The sequence below is a fragment of the Pleurodeles waltl genome, chromosome 6 (assembly GCF_031143425.1).
Source record: "Pleurodeles waltl isolate 20211129_DDA chromosome 6, aPleWal1.hap1.20221129, whole genome shotgun sequence".
NCBI lineage: Eukaryota > Metazoa > Chordata > Amphibia > Caudata > Salamandridae > Pleurodeles > Pleurodeles waltl.
This window is the reverse complement of record NC_090445.1, coordinates 491,657,842-491,675,711: the sequence shown is the minus strand read 5'-3', so window position 1 is coordinate 491,675,711 and position 17,870 is coordinate 491,657,842. Positions and strand designations below refer to the sequence as shown.

General features: G+C 43.7%; 1 protein-coding gene across 1 annotated transcript in view; it reads right to left on the bottom strand.

Annotated features, from left to right (window-relative positions):
* Positions 1–920: 920 nt before the first annotated feature.
* The window catches only part of ATP5PB (ATP synthase peripheral stalk-membrane subunit b), a 50,059-nt gene continuing 33,109 nt past the window's right edge, over positions 921–17,870 (bottom strand). The window contains exons 5-7 of the mRNA XM_069238646.1: positions 5,721–5,846; positions 4,653–4,832; positions 921–1,087 (exon numbers count right to left, since the gene is read on the bottom strand). Coding sequence (XP_069094747.1) covers positions 1,016–1,087; positions 4,653–4,832; positions 5,721–5,846 — 378 coding nt within the window. The 3' untranslated portion in view covers positions 921–1,015. The remainder of the gene's footprint in view (positions 1,088–4,652; positions 4,833–5,720; positions 5,847–17,870) is intronic.

Here is a 17,870-nt window from a genome sequence, read left to right as displayed (position 1 = left end):
TTCAGTTAGGGAAAATCATGAGTTCATTAAATAACTGCCTGAGAAATGTTGTTTTCAGCTGTGGGAAGATAAACAATTGTGAAATGCTTTTCCGATACTGCACTGGTCAAGAAATGTACACCATGAAAAATGCTTACAGATTCAGGCCCGTACTCATGCACACAATTATTCTAAATGAATGCCTATCTATGGACTAAATGCGTATGTGGACATACTTTGAGAACCGATCTTCTTCCAGAGCACCAATAAAATAATTGTAACTGGTACTGGACAAAGCAGATTCCCACAGACCTGAAATAAATTCTGGCAATTGTTTCTGTGGATCATCTGCCACTGCTTTGTATTTTGTAAGCTTGCTTGGGAATGCCTTCATCAATTCCATAATCATCCTCCAAGTCGAGTTCTTTTCCTTTAAGTACAGTGTCCAACAGTTTGTTCCTCTTTGGGCAGGTTTTTTTTTTTTAAACTACTTATATGGCCCAACTCCGGAGACTAGATGGTGGGTCTATCTTTAATTGTGCATTATTCGCCACTAGAGATACTTTCTTGGATCTACTTAACACCTGTTGTTGCGTTGTTACCATACATTAAGTGTAACAAAGGCTTTAGGTTACATTAGATTTAACCTGAGGGAGTTATGACCCAATCATTTCACTGCAGCTAACCTCGTTTGGAATTTGACTCAAACTTGCCCTGATATGTTTTGCTTTAACACCTTTTCACTGTGTTTAAGCTATCACACAAACTAGAAAGTGAAAAAGCACCTTAGTGGTATCTGCTACCCCGGTGTATGTCCCCTAGATTTACTTTTAGTGTAGTTCCATGACTCTACCATCATATTTCTAAAACACAAAATAGCACGATACAGAACATTTGGTAATTTATTTTCCAGTTTTTAATCATAACCACACACACTCCGATATAATTAAGAAATATTTTATTTAGATTACAGGATACGGTATATGAACAGCCCCACTCCAGTTGCTTCGTAACATGAAGGTGTAAAATCTTGCATTTACAAACTGGCTTGTGCAGTCTTGGATAACGCCTTCAAGTCCGAGATACACTTTGCAATACTCTCTTTCTCCTATTATGAAAAAAAAAAAAAGAGTGAATGTATACATTGTTAAGTCATTCAGCAGTTCATATCCCAGTACATCCAACCACCTTTGACCATGGATTGACTTGTGAGATACACAAACGTTAATTTTACAGCAGTACATAAATTAAAGTTGGTCTACCTGTACTGCAGACAAAACAGTGAGGCCAAAACTCCACTGTTCTCCAACTCCTCTCTCTCAAAGTAAAATTAAAAGAGTTATGAAAGGGGAACGTATAAAGAATGATTCAGTTCATTATTAACCACTCATTTCATTTTCAAGGCTGCAATCGACTTGTCACGGTTATTTAATATATAAAAATAAGCCCAAGAAAACGTGCATCGAAAAGCGAGCTATATGAAGGTTCCCTTGGGGGCTTCCAATGTTCTCCACAGGGAACAGATTGCCAAGCTCACACATTTGCACTCAATAAAATCATTACAGAAAGTATGGGTCAATACTGCATTCACTGAGGCATGGTCGGATGTCTTTTTCATCACCTTCCCGCACCCATATAATTCACAAGGAACTTCATAGCAGCAATGACTTGGGACCCTTTGAATCTAGGTGGAGGCCGTAGAGACACCTCTGATATGTTTGAGAAGATGGTGATAAAATCATCTGCTCAGCATGAATAGGCCTTTGTAGTGGGCAAGTCAGAAAGGTTATGGGAAGCACACGTTAAACTCTGGTTGATTCATCAACTGGTGTCTCAAGCAGTGGTAAAATGAGATCTGAGAAGATTATTAAAACACATCCAGGCTCTAGTTTTCCCCCTATGATCCAAACTATCTCTCTGTGGGCACAAAGAAAGAAATTAAATATTCAATGAGGAAGGTTGATTTAAGACCACAGTGGGACTTCCTTAGAAATGACACTCTAGGTGTACGAGAAGTTCTAAGAGCAAGGAGGCACATTACAAGGCATGAAGCAACTGGCATCACACCACAGATAAACTTCAATGTATGTATCCAACAGCAAGCTCTTTCGTTTGAGGAGGGTTCAAGTTTATTTGGGATATCATGCATATTTAGTGGAGGTTCTCAAAAGTTCTGAGTCTTACTAAAGGTCATACTTGGCTGCCCAATCCAAGAACTCATTAGTTGTATTGTAGGGATTTAGGCCCACCTGGATGGACGCCCTATTAGAATTTTAACTGGGTATTGCCTTTAGGTGTCTAAATTGTTTATAGCACTTGAGGAGGAGAAAACCCCAACCCAGCAAACTGGTAGGTTCATCTATAGGATACCCTGACCACTAAAAGACTGATCTACAATTTGAAAACACACACACTTTAGGGATTTGGAAACCAGTTCCAGACAACTTATGAATGACTCATGTCTTGTTAGACTAATTTTCGAGCCTAGGGTCTGTTCATGTGATGATTCTTACAAGATCTATTCTGGACCACTACAACCCTACTGAAACTTATAATAGCATTAACTTATTTAACTAAGGCACTTGTGTGCTCTTTGGTATAGCTTTAAATCTATTCCAGTTGTAATTACAAGGTCAAAGTTTAAGTGCTTTTGTGGGGAGTCAAGGGGGGGAACGGGGTGAATAGTTAGCAGTGCTTAAGGTCAAATACACTTTACTATTCATGAAAGCTGTACACGGACAACAGAGTTCACAGTTGTGTCTGGCCTCGCAGTACCTTTTGAAATTACTGAATAAAAATAAGTTTTAGAAAAAAATGTACAGCAGGAAGATCACCTGTAATGATGTTGTGGAAACGGAATGCTAAGCTGACAAACAACCTGATTTGCCTTCTTAAATATTTCTCCTATTGTTGGTTTTATAGCCTTGGGGAAGTTTGGGATAAGGAAAAAAAAAAAAAAGTGTAGAAAAGTGGTGAATGATTACGGTTGAAGCTAAAGTTTTTGCTAGGGCAAGTAAATATAAAATTTGCATTCACTGCACAGAAGAAGAATTTTGACATGAAAAGAAGAGTACCTAATTCGATATCCGCTTGGTAGGGTTACCAAATATGGCAGGTAAGAAAAATATGTTTAAGGATAGGAAGACATTACATATATTTATCATTTATACATCTAACAGCACAGTTTCTGGCTAGAAGAGAGATGAAAGGAGGAACAGAGTAAGACTGAGACATGTCATTGTTACATTATAATAGGGAGAAGTCGTTCAGAGCAGTTGTAGACTTGGGAAACAGACTGAACGAAGCTCAGAAGAAACAGTGGAGGATTGCCAATAAACTGAAGGACAAGGTATCACTAGGAAATCTGAGCACAGATGTAACAAATAGGATTTCAGAGGATGGTGTTAGAAGAAACATTTAATGGTTGAAAATACTAGGATCAATAACTTCTATTTCTTCTAGCTCGTGAAATCACAGGAAACCTGGTGGCGATAATCCATGACACATCCGCTTGGAAAGATTGTTCAGGGTCACTGTGGCAAGCTTTAGCACCTCATAAGTAGAGACAATATGAAGAGTTGTGGTTGCAGACTAATGCAGGGATCAATGCCTTCACTGTGTGGAAGGGAATGTCTGGGCAAATTCAGACAATGTTAGTAATCTTTGCCAAGCAGTATGCAATTGTTCAAATGATTCTATGCACATAGTGAACCCATGTTTCACAGTGTCGGGAGAAGAATGTCTAGAGCGTAAGAAGAACGCAATCTAAAGGCTGAAGACCGCAAGACAGTCTGAAATATGCAGCTTGAGGTGTGGAGTGTTGAACATATGAAATGAGAAGATTTTCAGCATTATGCACATAAAGAGAACTGGAGAATAAAGGAGATGAAGTAACCAATGGACTTGGGTGTAAAAAGTGAAGACACACTGGAGTGTTCTGTAGTGAGTGATCAGAAAGAAATTGGGATAACTGGTTTGTATGTGGTTTCTGGGTGGTAGAGGTTGCTAAAGAATAAGAAGTGGGGTTTTAAGTGACTGGAATTCAAGGACAGCATCAAGGTGTAAAAATAATGTTTAGATAACTCCCAGTGAGCAGTAATCGGACTCAGAATCAAACATGAGTTGCCTGTTCATTTCATCATCATCATCATCTCATCAAGGGTCGTTTGGTTTTCAGTTAGTAATGAATTGTTTAACAGGAGTATTCACATTACCTTGCAGCACTGTATAAAAACATTACTTTTCAACCTGGATGACACACTTTGACAAGAATAGAAAATAACGAGTAAGCAGTGATAGCTCACTTTGTTTGCATCATAAAAGGATGCAAAAAATAGTTATTTAAGTTATGTAAGAAGGCAGTTTGATATTAAGTTTTGAGAACTCAAAAAAACAAACAAAAAAACATGCTCCACAATTTACAGCTTTCTAAGCTCAATAAATATTTTCAAACACTATTTTAACAATGTTTACACAATAAACCTACACTTCTAAGAGCATGGGATGTTCCATATAGCTATAAAAGTTTGCTACGATAGCAATATATCACCAAAACCAGTAGCATTCAAAGTAGCATTTTAATTCTCAGACCAGCATTTTCTCTGAAAAAGGACATGGGGATTTCATTGCTGAATTCATTCAATAAGCTTCAAAGAAAAATAAATGTACAATACCTGTTGTGCAGAGATACTCTGAATAACATTATTCTCCACCCATTTCACCATATGGTCTTGCTCCCGGCTAAACTTAACGTGCTGCAAGTTGACTTGATAGTCTAAGCGTTTCTTCACCTCATGGTAAACGTTAAGAAGTCTTTCCCGGTAATTTGACTCGAGTAGCATGACAATGTTGTTCTACACAATAAAGAAAAGGCGCAACATGTAGTTGATATAAGAGGTGAACAGCATTTAGTTATAATCCATAGCGGAATATGCACGGAAAGCACAAACAGTCATATGGACGGCCAGAGGAGAAAAAAAAAAGTCTTATAGCATCTGGCCCTTCCTCCCGCAAAAAACGGAAAAATAAATATGTAAAGACAGCGCTAGAGCATTTGGGTGAGTGAATAAGTGTACAGTATAAAATTAAAATATTTCTTTGTTTTTGAAAAGTAGTAATCCTTGTGATGGGGTTTCGTTTTCACACAACTGCTGATTTTACAAACAGGAAACGGTTCCCATCGGTCCCCCTTTCAGTGCTACTTAAAGTGCTTGCCCTTTCAGATTCATCCAGATTGGTTAAGATTATTTGGGCCTAACGAGAAAACCTTGTAATGGATACCATACATCTGCCACGCCCTGTGTAACAACTTTGTAAACGGCTCAAATGGAAAAATGCCAATTTACTGTGCGTCAAATGTGAGTTGGGTGGGGCAAAAGTATACATTAAGAGGTAAAATGGGGCATCTTTCCAGGGATGCTGAGATGGGGCACTTTTCATGCGGACTTCTAAAACAAAAAAAACATAGGAGAAAGTAGGGTACATTCAAAGTTATATTGTAATACACATGTATAACAGTCTCTCGTTCCTATGGACCTCAATCTCAGCCTACTGCGGTTAAGTAATATTTGCAGATGCGATTGTATGCAGCAGTCTTCTGGCTGTGAATTTTAGAGAGCAAGAGCATTAAGCAGCTACTTTCAAGGCACAGTTCCTAGAACAGAGCTGCTAGCTAGTTACAGCACTTTTAGATTATAAAAGTTTATGGAGAACCTTCCTTTTCTCGACAAGAATACACTTACTCTCTTAGCATCAAAAAGGTAATGGCGTCCCTCAACCCGCCACTGTTCTTTGTTCTCCTCTGCAATTGCCTCCTCAAGGCCCTCAATTGCGGAATCTTTCACCTCTTGGGCTTTAGCAACTTTCTCCTGAATGGATCAAAAATAAAAATGTTACAGTACAATGTGATTAAGCTCTAGAACACAAACTGCGTTGTCCAAAAAATGAGAATAACTTCCAAAAAAAGACATTCAGGATCTCAACTGCGATGAGCATAAACCCACGCCCTGCGTCACTGGTAGGTTCAATACATTCATAAACTTAGAAAGTTTACAAACTGATGCGCAAACCCAGAACATTTTAAATAACACTACTTTAATACATAGCTTTCACCTACTCATTCTGACACGCACTGTTGGCCTATCACTTTTATTAACAAGCACAGGCAAAGGCAATAGTTCAAGTTTAAGGTGTGTGGGGGTGCCTTTGTCCATGGCTGTATGACGTGTGATACTTTTGGTTCACATGAAAAAAAAAACTACAGTAATTCATATGCACACAGATAATACCCAGATGCACATAGATAACACGCAGACACAAGCAGTCAGAGAACACGGATACAGAAGGAGATGATGGCTGACTGGAATCATGGATTGACTTATGGCTGGATGGCTATATAAAGGCATGAGTGGAAGGGTGGACAGTGGTAAGGGCAAACAACCAGAAGGATGCATAGCTGGATGGAAGAAAGTGCGGACAGATAAAAGAATGGTTGTTTGATGGTGCATGATGAACACATGGGGCTGTGTGGATCGATGCTTAAAGGTTGGTAAATCGTGAATGGAAGGATAAATAAGAGTATATGGGTGGTGGGAGTTGGAGGCTTGGCTGACAGATGACTAGGTCCATGACCCTACCTAATTAATTATGTGTGCCTGTTTCAAATGCGTGCTTGCTCAGTAAGAGTCCCTAAGGGAACTGACTTCCTTCTTCGCGACTATCTGCCGGCACTACTTTTGCTGCATGCCCTGTGAACTTCATGTCTATATTGGCACCCAGTATCAATATACTAATGCACATCTGCCTGCTCTGTACTTCTGCCCTGTGCGTTGCTGTCTGCTCTGGGAGTGTTTGCCTTTATGCTTTGGAAGTGCCTGTCTGCTAGCCCTGCAAGTGTCTGGGAAACGTGTGCGTGGATGCCAGCTCCGTGAGTTCCCACCTTCCAGCAATCCTGTCACTGCCTGCTAGCCATGCAAAAGCCCGCTCCTTTTCTGTACGACAGCCACTTTCATTTCAGGCATACCAGCTGCAAAGATGAATATGAAATGAATTACATCAGTTTAACTGAATACGCCTTTACTGAGCTGACAGGAGATGCTAGAAGTGGGACAGAAGCCGGTTATGACACATACCACACACAATGAACATGTCTCCAGCATTCGTAGATGCACCCACACTACAGACAATTTGGAGAGTAACCTATCCACTAAGTGACACGAGTCAGCTAGCAAATAATCCCGATTGTGTGCCTTGGTGTAGATATGCATGGGGTTCTTTTAAAACGTGCTGGCACTAGTTATGTATGTAAGGCACTTTCAGCAACTTGAGATGCACTTACAATATAAAAATCTAGCAACATCTAGTTTCTAAAAATATTTATAAAATAATAATTTACACAAAAGTACATGAACAATGTATTTCAGCCACTACATGCTTTATTCATGAAATATAATCCCCGTCTGAGACAGGATATGCAAAATATACAGTGCCAATCAGCTCCTACACATTACATCTCCATAGTAGAGATTAAAAAAGAAAAAAACCTGTAGAGAAGGTACACGAGAAAGCAAGTTTGGCAGTGGTTTGTTGCACTGACACCAATCCCTAGCTTAAAGGTGCCACAAAAAAAAGGAAAAAAAAAAAAAAAAAAGTAACAGTAAAATGATACCTTTTTTCTGAAGAACGGCACTGCCTCTAATTCTTTTTCAAGTGGTTTATTAAGCATCTCCCAATGACCCCTCCAGCCAGGGATCTTTAGCAAATGTCTGCTCCACAGCTTCTGCAAAATCCACACACCGGATTCCAGAAGTGGAAGCATACTGTTGCTAAGCACAGCATCCCCAGGTGTGACATAAGTTCTAAACACAACAGTCTTAGCTACAAACATAAAACAAGCATTTGCAATGCAATGGGTCTCTCATTCGCTCGAGTTAGGGATAGCCACAAACTGAAAATTAAAAGTAAAACAGTTGACAGACGCAAGCAGATTCAGAGAGCCACAGCCACCTTGAGAGTTAATGGCTCCCTGCGTGAATGTCTATAAGGGATCCCAGCTGGGATGAAAGGCAAACCGAAACCAAAGGAGGGGCCATCACATGCTGTAACAGGAGGAAGTGTGACGTAGTTTGATGGCCAAAATTAAAATGTTCACTTAGTTAAAACGCCTGGGGAGAGAATTCAGCACACAAAGGAGGGACATGTCACATAATGTACCACTAAAAATGTAGCATTTAAGACAAGCACAGCAATGAATAAATAGCAAAAGTGGGCGTTGTTAAAAGCCCACAGAGAGATTACAACAGGCTCTAGAGTGCTTGGGCACTCAACCCTAAACAACACAAGCAAGACAAAAAGCTACTAGTAATATTCAACTCTGGCTTTTGGACAATACACATAGAGAATCTCATGGCTAGTGATGACATCTTGTGCATCTTTGGATAAAGGCCACCCCGCCACCTCTTCCTACTATATCAAAACGGCAGCTTTTGATACTGTTGCCCACCAAATTGTACTGTGCACTTTAAAAACTGAGATGAGTTTCACATTAACTGTCCAATACTGGGCTTACTCATATCTTTTTAAAGCTCAAACACAACTGGCAATAACTATTCTGTTCCCTCCGTCTTATGCAGTGTCCCTCATGGCTCCATCCTAGCAACAATTCTGTTTAATATTCATTTGGAACGTTTAGTTTCAACTCCTGAAAGATGTGCCATCTCCTTCCGCCAGTACTCTCACAACACTCCGGTTTATCTCAAACTAGATCTCTCTGAATCAACTGTCAAGGTAAAATCCTCACTGCATCACATCCACAAATGGATGGAGCAAAAGCATGTTATTTGCTCAATTTTGAATTTCCCCTCCTCACACCTACACCGGACACTGCCACTGATCTGTTTAGGCTTAAACAGGCTTAAATCATAAAAGCAGCAGACGTCACCCCACACATCACCACCTTAGAAAAACTTCTGGGATTCCTTCTGGACTCTAACCTCAATATTAAAAGAAAAACACATCCAACCCATGGGTAAATTTTTAAGATTCCACTTACATACATTTAAGAAGAACAAATGCATTCTCTTCCAAGATGTGAATTTGGAAGTGGAGTCTCTGGTTATCTCTCGTGTAGACTACAGATCCTGCTTTTGCACCGGTCTACCAGAAAACGGACCAGCTATTCTCAGAGCAGTGCTACGTGCTTTGATCAGCTTCTGCACCAATACAGAAAACATCAGAACACATCACCACTGGATTTGTCAACCTGACATAGCTCTCAGTCGAGACACACCGCACCACTGATGCCTGCCTTACCTTAAAAACACACCAGTCTACAAAGTACCCGGCTTAGAAGCTTTCTTTTTTCAGAGGGACTTGCCATCTCCACTAAAGACAGAAACTCTTTGACCACTCCTGACTTAAGGAAAAATCCACTTAACAGTTACGGTTCCAACAACGCCTTGGAATATTGAACGCCCTTCTTTCTTCACATGCAAAAGCACTTTCTTTTCAAAGCTTCAAATGCCTCCTCAAAATCAGCTTCTTGTGAAACATTTGCCCCTGCCAATCAAAATTACACCTTCTGGCTGAAACATGTATGCTCTTATTTAGATAATTATTCTTCGTGCCTGTAGGAAGTTGGCTCTGTATGTGCTATTTCAAAGTAAGGAATAGCATGCACAGAGTCCAAGGGTTCCCCTTAGAGGTAAGATAGTGGCAAAAAGAGATAATACTAATGCTCTATTTTGTGGTAGTGTGGTCGAGCAGTAGGCTTATCAAAGGAGTAGTGTTAAGCATTTGTTGTACATACACACAGGCAATAAATGAGGAACACACACACTCAGAGACAAATCCAGCCAATAGGTTTTGTTATAGAATGAAAATGTCACTTACCCAGTGTACATCTGTTCGTGGCATCAGTCGCTGTAGATTCGCATGTTTTGCATAGCTCGCCATCTGGTGTTGGGCCGGAGTGTTACAAGTTGTTTTTCTTCTAAGAAGTCTTTCGAGTCACGGGACCGAGTGACTCCTCCTTTTGTCTCCATTGCGCATGGGCGTCGACTCCATCTTCGATTGTTTTTCCCCCCGCAGAGGGTGAGGTAGGAGTTGAATTGAAGTAATAGTGCCCATGCAATGGAGTGACTAAGTATGTACTTATTTAAGGTTGAAATGATATATATACAAATAGTTGAAGGTAACTTCCGAACTGCTACAGGCTCCCGGGGAGGAGGGTGGGCACATGCGAATCTACAGCGACTGATGCCACGAAGAGATGTACACTGGGTAAGTGACATTTTCAGTTCGATGGCATCTGTCGCTGTAGATACGCATGTTCTGCATAGACTAGTAAGCAGTTATCTCCCCAAAAGCGGTGGCTCAGCCTGTAGGAGTGGAAGTAGTCTGAAACAATGTTCTTAATACGGCTTGACCTACTGTGGCTTGTTGTGCGGATAACACGTCTACACAGTAGTGCTTGGTGAATGTGTGAGGCGTAGACCATGTGGCTGCCTTACATATTTCTTGCATTGGGATGTTTCCTAGAAAGGCCATGGTAGCACCTTTCTTTCTGGTTGAGTGTGCCCTTGGTGTAATGGGCAGCTGTCGTTTAGCTTTAAGGTAGCAGATTTGGATGCATTTAACTATCCATCTGGCTATACCTTGTTTTGATATTGGGTTTCCTGCATGAGGTTTTTGAAATGCAATAAATAGTTGTTTAGTCTTTCTGATGTTCTTTGTTCTGTCAATGTAATACATTAATGCTCTTTTGACATCTAATGTATGTAGTGCCCTCTCAGCTACGGTATCTGGCTGTGGAAAGAACACTGGAAGTTCCACTGTTTGATTTAGATGGAACGGTGAAATAACCTTTGGTAAAAATTTTGGATTAGTCCTTAGGACGACCTTATTCTTGTGTAGTTGTATAAAAGGTTCTTGTATTGTAAATGCCTGAATCTCGCTTACTCTTCTTAGGGAAGTAATGGCGACGAGAAATGCAACCTTCCAGGTTAGGAACTGTATTTCGCAGGAGTGCATGGGTTCAAAAGGTGGACCCATAAGTCTAGTTAGGACAACATTTAGGTTCCATGAAGGAACAGGTGGTGTTCTTGGTGGTATAATTCTCTTAAGGCCCTCCATGAATGCTTTAATGACTGGTATCCTATATAGGGAAGTTGAATAGGTAGTCTGCAGGTATGCAGATATTGCTGCAAGGTGTATTTTAATGGAAGAGAAAGCCAGGTTAGATTTTTGTAAGTGAAGCAAGTAACCCACTACATGTTTTGGAGTCGTGTGTAATGGTTGGATTTGATTAATATGGCAGTAGCAAACAAACCTCTTCCATTTACTTGCATAGCAGTGCCTGGTGGATGGCCTTCTGGCTTGCTTTATGACTTCCATACATTCTTGGGTAAGTTGTAAGTGCCCGAATTCTAGGATTTCAGGGGCCAAATTGCTAGATTCAGCGATGCTGGATCTGGGTGTCTGATCTTTTGGTTGTGTTGTGTCAATAGATCTGGCCTGTTGGGCAATTTGATGTGGGGTACTACTGATAGGTCTAGCAGCGTTGTGTACCAGTGTTGCCTTGCCCAAGTTGGTGCTATTAATATGAGTTTGAGTTTGTTTTGACTGAGTTTGTTTACCAGATAAGGAAGGAGAGGGAGAGGAGGAAAAGCGTAAGCAAATATCCCTGACCAGTTCATCCATAGGGCATTGCCTTGGGACTGCTTGTGTGGGTATCTGGATGCGAAGCTTTGGCATTTTGCGTTCTCCTTCGTCGCAAACAAGTCTATTTGAGGTGTTCCCCAGAGTTTGAAATAGGTGTTCAGAATTTGGGGGTGAATTTCCCATTCGTGGACCTGTTGGTGATCTCGAGAGAGATTGTCTGCGAGTTGATTCTGAATCCCTGGTATAAATTGTGCTATTAGGCGAATTTGGTTGTGAATTGCCCAACGCCAATTTTTTTGTGCTAGCAGGCTTAACTGCGTGGAGTGTGTCCCCCCTCGTTTGTTTAGATAATACATTGTTGTCATGTTGTCTGTTTTGACGAGAATGTATTTGTGAACTATTATTGGTTGGAAAGCTTTTAGTGCTTGAAAAACTGCTAGCAGTTCTAGGTGATTTATATGCAGTTTTGTTTGATGTACGTTCCATTGTCCTTGTATGCTGTGTTGATCGAGGTGTGCTCCCCACCCTGTCATGGAAGCATCTGTTATTACGTATTGTGGCACTGGATCTTGGAAAGGCCGCCCTTTGTTTAAATTTATGTTGTTCCACCATAGAAGCGAGAGGTAAGTTTGGCGGTCTATTAACACCAGATCTAGAAGATGACCCTGTGCTTGTGACCACTGTGATGCTAGGCACTGTTGTAAGGGCCTCATGTGCAGTCTTGCGTTTGGGACAATGGCTATGCATGAAGACATCATGCCTAGGAGTTGTAATATCATCTTTGCTTGTATCTTTTGTGTTGGATACATGCGTTGTATGATGTTGTTGAAATTTTGGATTCTTTGGGGACTTGGAGTGGCTACTCCTTTTGTTGAGTCTATTATGGCTCCTAGGTATTGTTGTACCTTGCACGGCAGAATGTTGGATTTCGTGAAGTTGACGGTGAACCCTAGTTTGAAGAGGGTTTGTATGATCTGATTTGTGTGGTTTGAGCACTCTATTAACGAATGGGCCTTGATTAGCCAGTCGTCTAGATATGGGAACACATGTATTTGCTGCCTTCTGATGTGTGCAGCGACTACTGCTAGACATTTGGTAAGCACTCTTGGTGCGGTTGTTAATCCGAAAGGCAATACCTTGAATTGGTAATGTATTCCTTTGAATACAAACCTTAGGTATTTCCTGTGCGATGGGTGTATTGGTATATGGAAATACGCGTCTTTGAGGTCTAAAGTTGTCATGTAGTCGTGTAGTTTTAGCAATGTTAACACTTCTTGTAGTGTGACCATGTGAAAGTGGTCTGATTTGATGAATGTGTTTACTATTCTGAGGTCTAGGATTGGTCTCAGCGTTTTGTCCTTCTTTGGTATCAGAAAGTACAGTGAGTAAACTCCTGTGTTTATTTGTGTGTTTGGTACTAATTCGATTGCATTCTTCTGCAATAGTGCCTGCACTTCTATCTCCAGGAGATTGGAATGATGTTTTGTCAAATTTTGTGCTTTTGGTGGTATGTTTGGAGGGAATTGTAGAAATTCTATGCAATAACCATGTTGGATAATTGCTAGAACCCAAGTGTCTGTAGTGATTTCCTCCCATGCTTTGTAATAATGACCTATTCTTCCCCCCACTGGTGTTGTGTGGAGGGGGCGAGTGACATGTGAGTCACTGCTTAGTAGTAGGGGTTTTGGGACTTTGAAATTTTCCCCTATTCCTAGGGAATTGCCCTCCTCTATATTGTCCCCGAAAACCTCCTCTGTACTGTCCCTGGTAACTGGACGGTGTTGCCTGTGAGGTGCTGGCTTGTGTGCCCTGACCCCGAAACCCCCCTCTAAAGGGTGTTTTACGGAATGTGCTGTAATTCCCTCTGCTCTGCGGGGAGTAGAGTGCGCCCATGGCTTTAGCAGTGTCCGTGTCCTTTTTGAGTTTCTCAATCGCTGTGTCCACTTCTGGACCGAACAGTTCTTTTTCGTTAAAAGGCATATTGAGAACTGCTTGCTGAATCTCTGGTTTAAATCCAGACGTTCGTAGCCATGCATGCCTTCTGATAGTTACAGATGTATTAATTGTCCGTGCAGCTGTATCTGCAGCGTCCATGGAGGAGCGTATTTGGTTGTTTGAAATGTTCTGTCCCTCCTCAACCACTTGTTTTGCCCTCTTTTGTAGGTCCTTGGGCAGATGTTTAATGAGATGTTGCATCTCATCCCAATGGGCTCTGTCATAGCGCGCAAGTAGTGCCTGAGAGTTAGCGATGCGCCACTGGTTTGCAGCTTGTGCTGCGACTCTCTTACCAGCTGCATCGAACTTGCGGCTTTCTTTATCTGGGGGTGGTGCATCTCCAGATGTGTGGGAGTTGGCCCTTTTCCTAGCTGCTCCTACAACGACAGAGTCTGGTGGCAGCTGTGTAGTGATGAAAACCGGGTCTGTAGGAGGCGCCTTATACTTTTTTTCCACTCTTGGTGTGATTGCCCTACTTTTGACCGGCTCCTTAAAGATTTCTTTTGCGTGCCGGAGCATACCAGGGAGCATAGGCAGGCTTTGGTAGGAGCTGTGGGTGGAGGAGAGGGTGTTGAATAAAAAGTCATCCTCGACCTGTTCTGAGTGGAGGCTTACATTGTGAAATTGTGCTGCTCTAGCCACCACTTGAGAATACGCAGTGCTGTCCTCTGGTGGAGATGGCTTCGTAGGGTATGCCTCCGGGCTGTTATCTGACACTGGGGCGTCGTATAAGTCCCATGCGTCCTGATCTTGGTCACCCTGGCTCATGGTGGTGTGAGCTGGGGAATGTGATGGAGTTTGTGCTGGTGAGACGTTAATTACAGGTGGAGGAGAGGGTGGTGGAGTAACCTTTTTCACCACCTTTGTTTGTGGTGTTTGTTCAGTTTGGAACTCCAATCTTCTCTTTCTTCTAATAGGGGGAAGGGTGCTTATTTTTCCTGTCCCCTCCTGTATGAAAATACGCTTTTGCGTATGGTCTACATCAGTTGATTGTAGCTCTTCCTCAAACCTATGCTTTCGCATTTGGGAGGTTAGCGATTGCTCTTCTGTATAAGAGCCTGAAACTGGGTCGGTTGCAGTCTGTTTTGGCACCGAAACCCTGTCTGCATCTTTTTTCGGCTCCGAGGTGACTTTTTTCTTTTTCGGGGCCGAAACCTCTCGGCGTCGATCTTCGTCGGTGCCGCTGTCTCGGCGTCGAGCCGTGTCTACACCGGTATCTCGGTGTCGATGCTTGTCTCCAGCACTTTCTCGGTCCCGAGAAGGCTGCGTGCCGGTGTCTCGACCGGAGTCGGACGATCTCGGCACTGTTTGGGCCTTTTTCGGTGCCGACGGTCGGTCACCGAATTTATGGGTCGAGCCATGGCCTGGTGGCAGTGGCGTCCCCTGGGCCTTGTAAATCTTCTTCTGAGTGGTTTTCGACGTCTTACTCACGGTTTGTGTATCGTCGAATCCTTCGGAGTCCGATTCGTGGATCGAAAAGGTTCCTTCCTCTTCTTGTTCCTCGAACTCTCGGTGGGCTGTCGGCGCGGACGCCATCTGAAGTCTTCTGGCTCGACGGTCTCGGAGTGTTTTTCGGGACCGGAACGCACGACAGGCCTCGCAGGTGTCTTCACTGTGCTCAGGTGACAGGCACAGGTTACAGACCAAGTGTTGGTCTGTATAGGGGTATTTATTGTGGCATTTGGGACAGAAGCGGAACGGGGTCCGTTCCATCGGCGTTCTTTTGCACGCGGTCGGGCCGACCAGGCCCCGACGGGGGATCGAAAAACTACCCCGAAGGGCACCGGAGCTCTTTGATCTTTCGACGCGGTGTTGAATCTAACTACGCCGATCCCGAACTCAACAATACCGACGAAAATCTTCCGAAATTAGCTATCTTTCCGTTCTGAAACTCGGAGCGACAGGAACACGTCCGAACCCGATGGCGGAAAAAAAAACAATCGAAGATGGAGTCGACGCCCATGCGCAATGGAGACAAAAGGAGGAGTCACTCTGTCCCGTGACTCGAAAGACTTCTTCGAAGAAAAACAACTTGTAACACTCCGGCCCAACACCAGATGGCGAGCTATGCAAAACATGCGTATCTACAGCGACAGATGCCATCGAACAAATATCTTTTCTTAGTTTATTTTAAAGAACCACAGGTTCAAATTCTACATGTAATATCTCATTTGAAAGGTATTGCAGGTAAGTACTTTAGGAACTTTGAATAATTACAGTAGCATATATACTTTTCACATAAAACACAAATAGCTGTTTTAAAAGTGGACACGGTGCAATTTTCACAGCTCCTGGGGGAGGTACGTTTTTGTTAGTTTTGGCAGGTAAGTAAATCACTTACAAGTCTCAGGTTTGGGTCCAAGGTAGCCCACCGTTGGGGGTTCAGAGCAACCCCAAAGTTACCACACCAGCAGCTCAGGGCCGGTCAGGTGCAGAGGTCAAAGAGGTGCCCAAAACACATAGGCTTCAATGGAGAGAAGGGGGGTGACCCGGTTCTGGTCTGCCAGCAGGTAAGTACCCGCGTCTTCGGAGGGCAGACCAGGGGGGGTTTTGTAGGGCACCGGGGGGGGGACACAAGTCGGCACAAAAAGTACACCCTCAGCAGCGCGGGGGCGGCCGGGTGCAGTGTGCAAACACGCGTCGGGTTTTCAATGGTTTTCAATGAGAGACCAAGGGATCTCTTCAGCGGTGCAGGCAGGCAAGGGGGGGGCTCCTCGGGGTAGTCACCACCTAGGCAAGGGAGAGGGCCTCCTGGGGGTCACTCCCTCACAGAAGTTCCGTTCCTTCAGGTGCTGGGGGCTGTGGGTGCAGGGTCTTTTCCAGCAGTCGGGACTTTAGGTTCAGGCAGTCGCGGTCAGGGGGAGCCTCGGGATTCCCTCTGCAGGCTCGCTGTGGGGGCTCAGGGGGGACAACTTTGGTTACTCACGGTCTCGGAGTCGCCGGAGGGTCCTCCCTGAGGTGTTGGTTCTCCACCAGTCGAGTCGGGGTCGCCGGGTGCAGTGTTGCAAGTCTCACGCTTCTTGCGGGGAGTTGCAGGGGTCTTTAAATCTGCTCCTTTGAAACAAAGTTGCAGTCTTTTGGAGCAGGGCCGCTGTCCTCGGGAGTTTGTCTTTCCTGAAGCAGGGCAGTCCTCTGAGGATTCAGAGGTCGCTGGTCCTTTGGAAAGCGTCGCTGGAGCAGGTTTCTTTGGAAGGCAGGAGACAGGCCGGTAGGACTGGGGCCAAAGCAGTTGGTGTCTTCTGTTCTTCCTCTGCAGGGGTTTTTCAGCTCAGCAGTCTTCTTCTTGTAGTTTCAGGAATCTAAATTCTTAGGTTCAGGGAAGCCCTTAAATACTAAATTTAAGGGCGTGTTTAGGTCTGGGGGGTTAGTAGCCAATGGCTACTAGCCCTGAGGGTGGGTACACCCTCTTTGTGCCTCCTCCCAAGGGGAGGGGGTCACATCCCTAATCCTATTGGGGAATCCTCCATCTGCAAGATGGAGGATTTCTAAAAGTTAGAGTCACTTCAGCTCAGGACACCTTAGGGGCTGTCCTGGCTGGCCAGTGACTCCTCCTTGTTATTCTCATTATCTCCTCCGGTCTTGCCGCCAAAAGTGGGGCCGTGGCCGGAGGGGGCGGGCAACTCCACTAGCTGGAGTGCCCTGCGGTGCTGGAACAAAGGGGGTAAGCCTTTGAGGCTCACCGCCAGGTGTTACAGCTCCTGCCTGGGGGAGGTGATAGCATCTCCACCCAGTGCAGGCTTTGTTACTGGCCTCAGAGTGACAAAGGTACTCTCCCCATGGGGCCAGCAACATGTCTCGGTTGTGGCAGGCTGCTGGAACCAGTCAGCCTACACAGATAGTCGGTTAAGGTTTCAGGGGGCACCTCTAAGGTGCCCTCTGGGGTGTATTTCACAATAAAATGTACACTGGCATCAGTGTGCATTTATTGTGCTGAGAAGTTTGATACCAAACTTCCCAGTTTTCAGTGTAGCCATTATGGTGCTGTGGAGTCCGTGTTTGACAGACTCCCAGACCATATACTCTTATGGCTACCCTGCACTTACAATGTCTAAGGTTTGGCTTAGACACTGTAGGGGCACAGTACTCATGTACTGGTGCCCTCACCTATGGTATAGTGCACCCTGCCTTAGGGCTGTAAGGCCTACTAGAGGGGTGACTTATCTATACTGCATAGGCAGTGTGAGGTTGGCATGGCACCCTGAGGGGAGTGCCATGTCGACTTACTCGTTTTGGTCTCA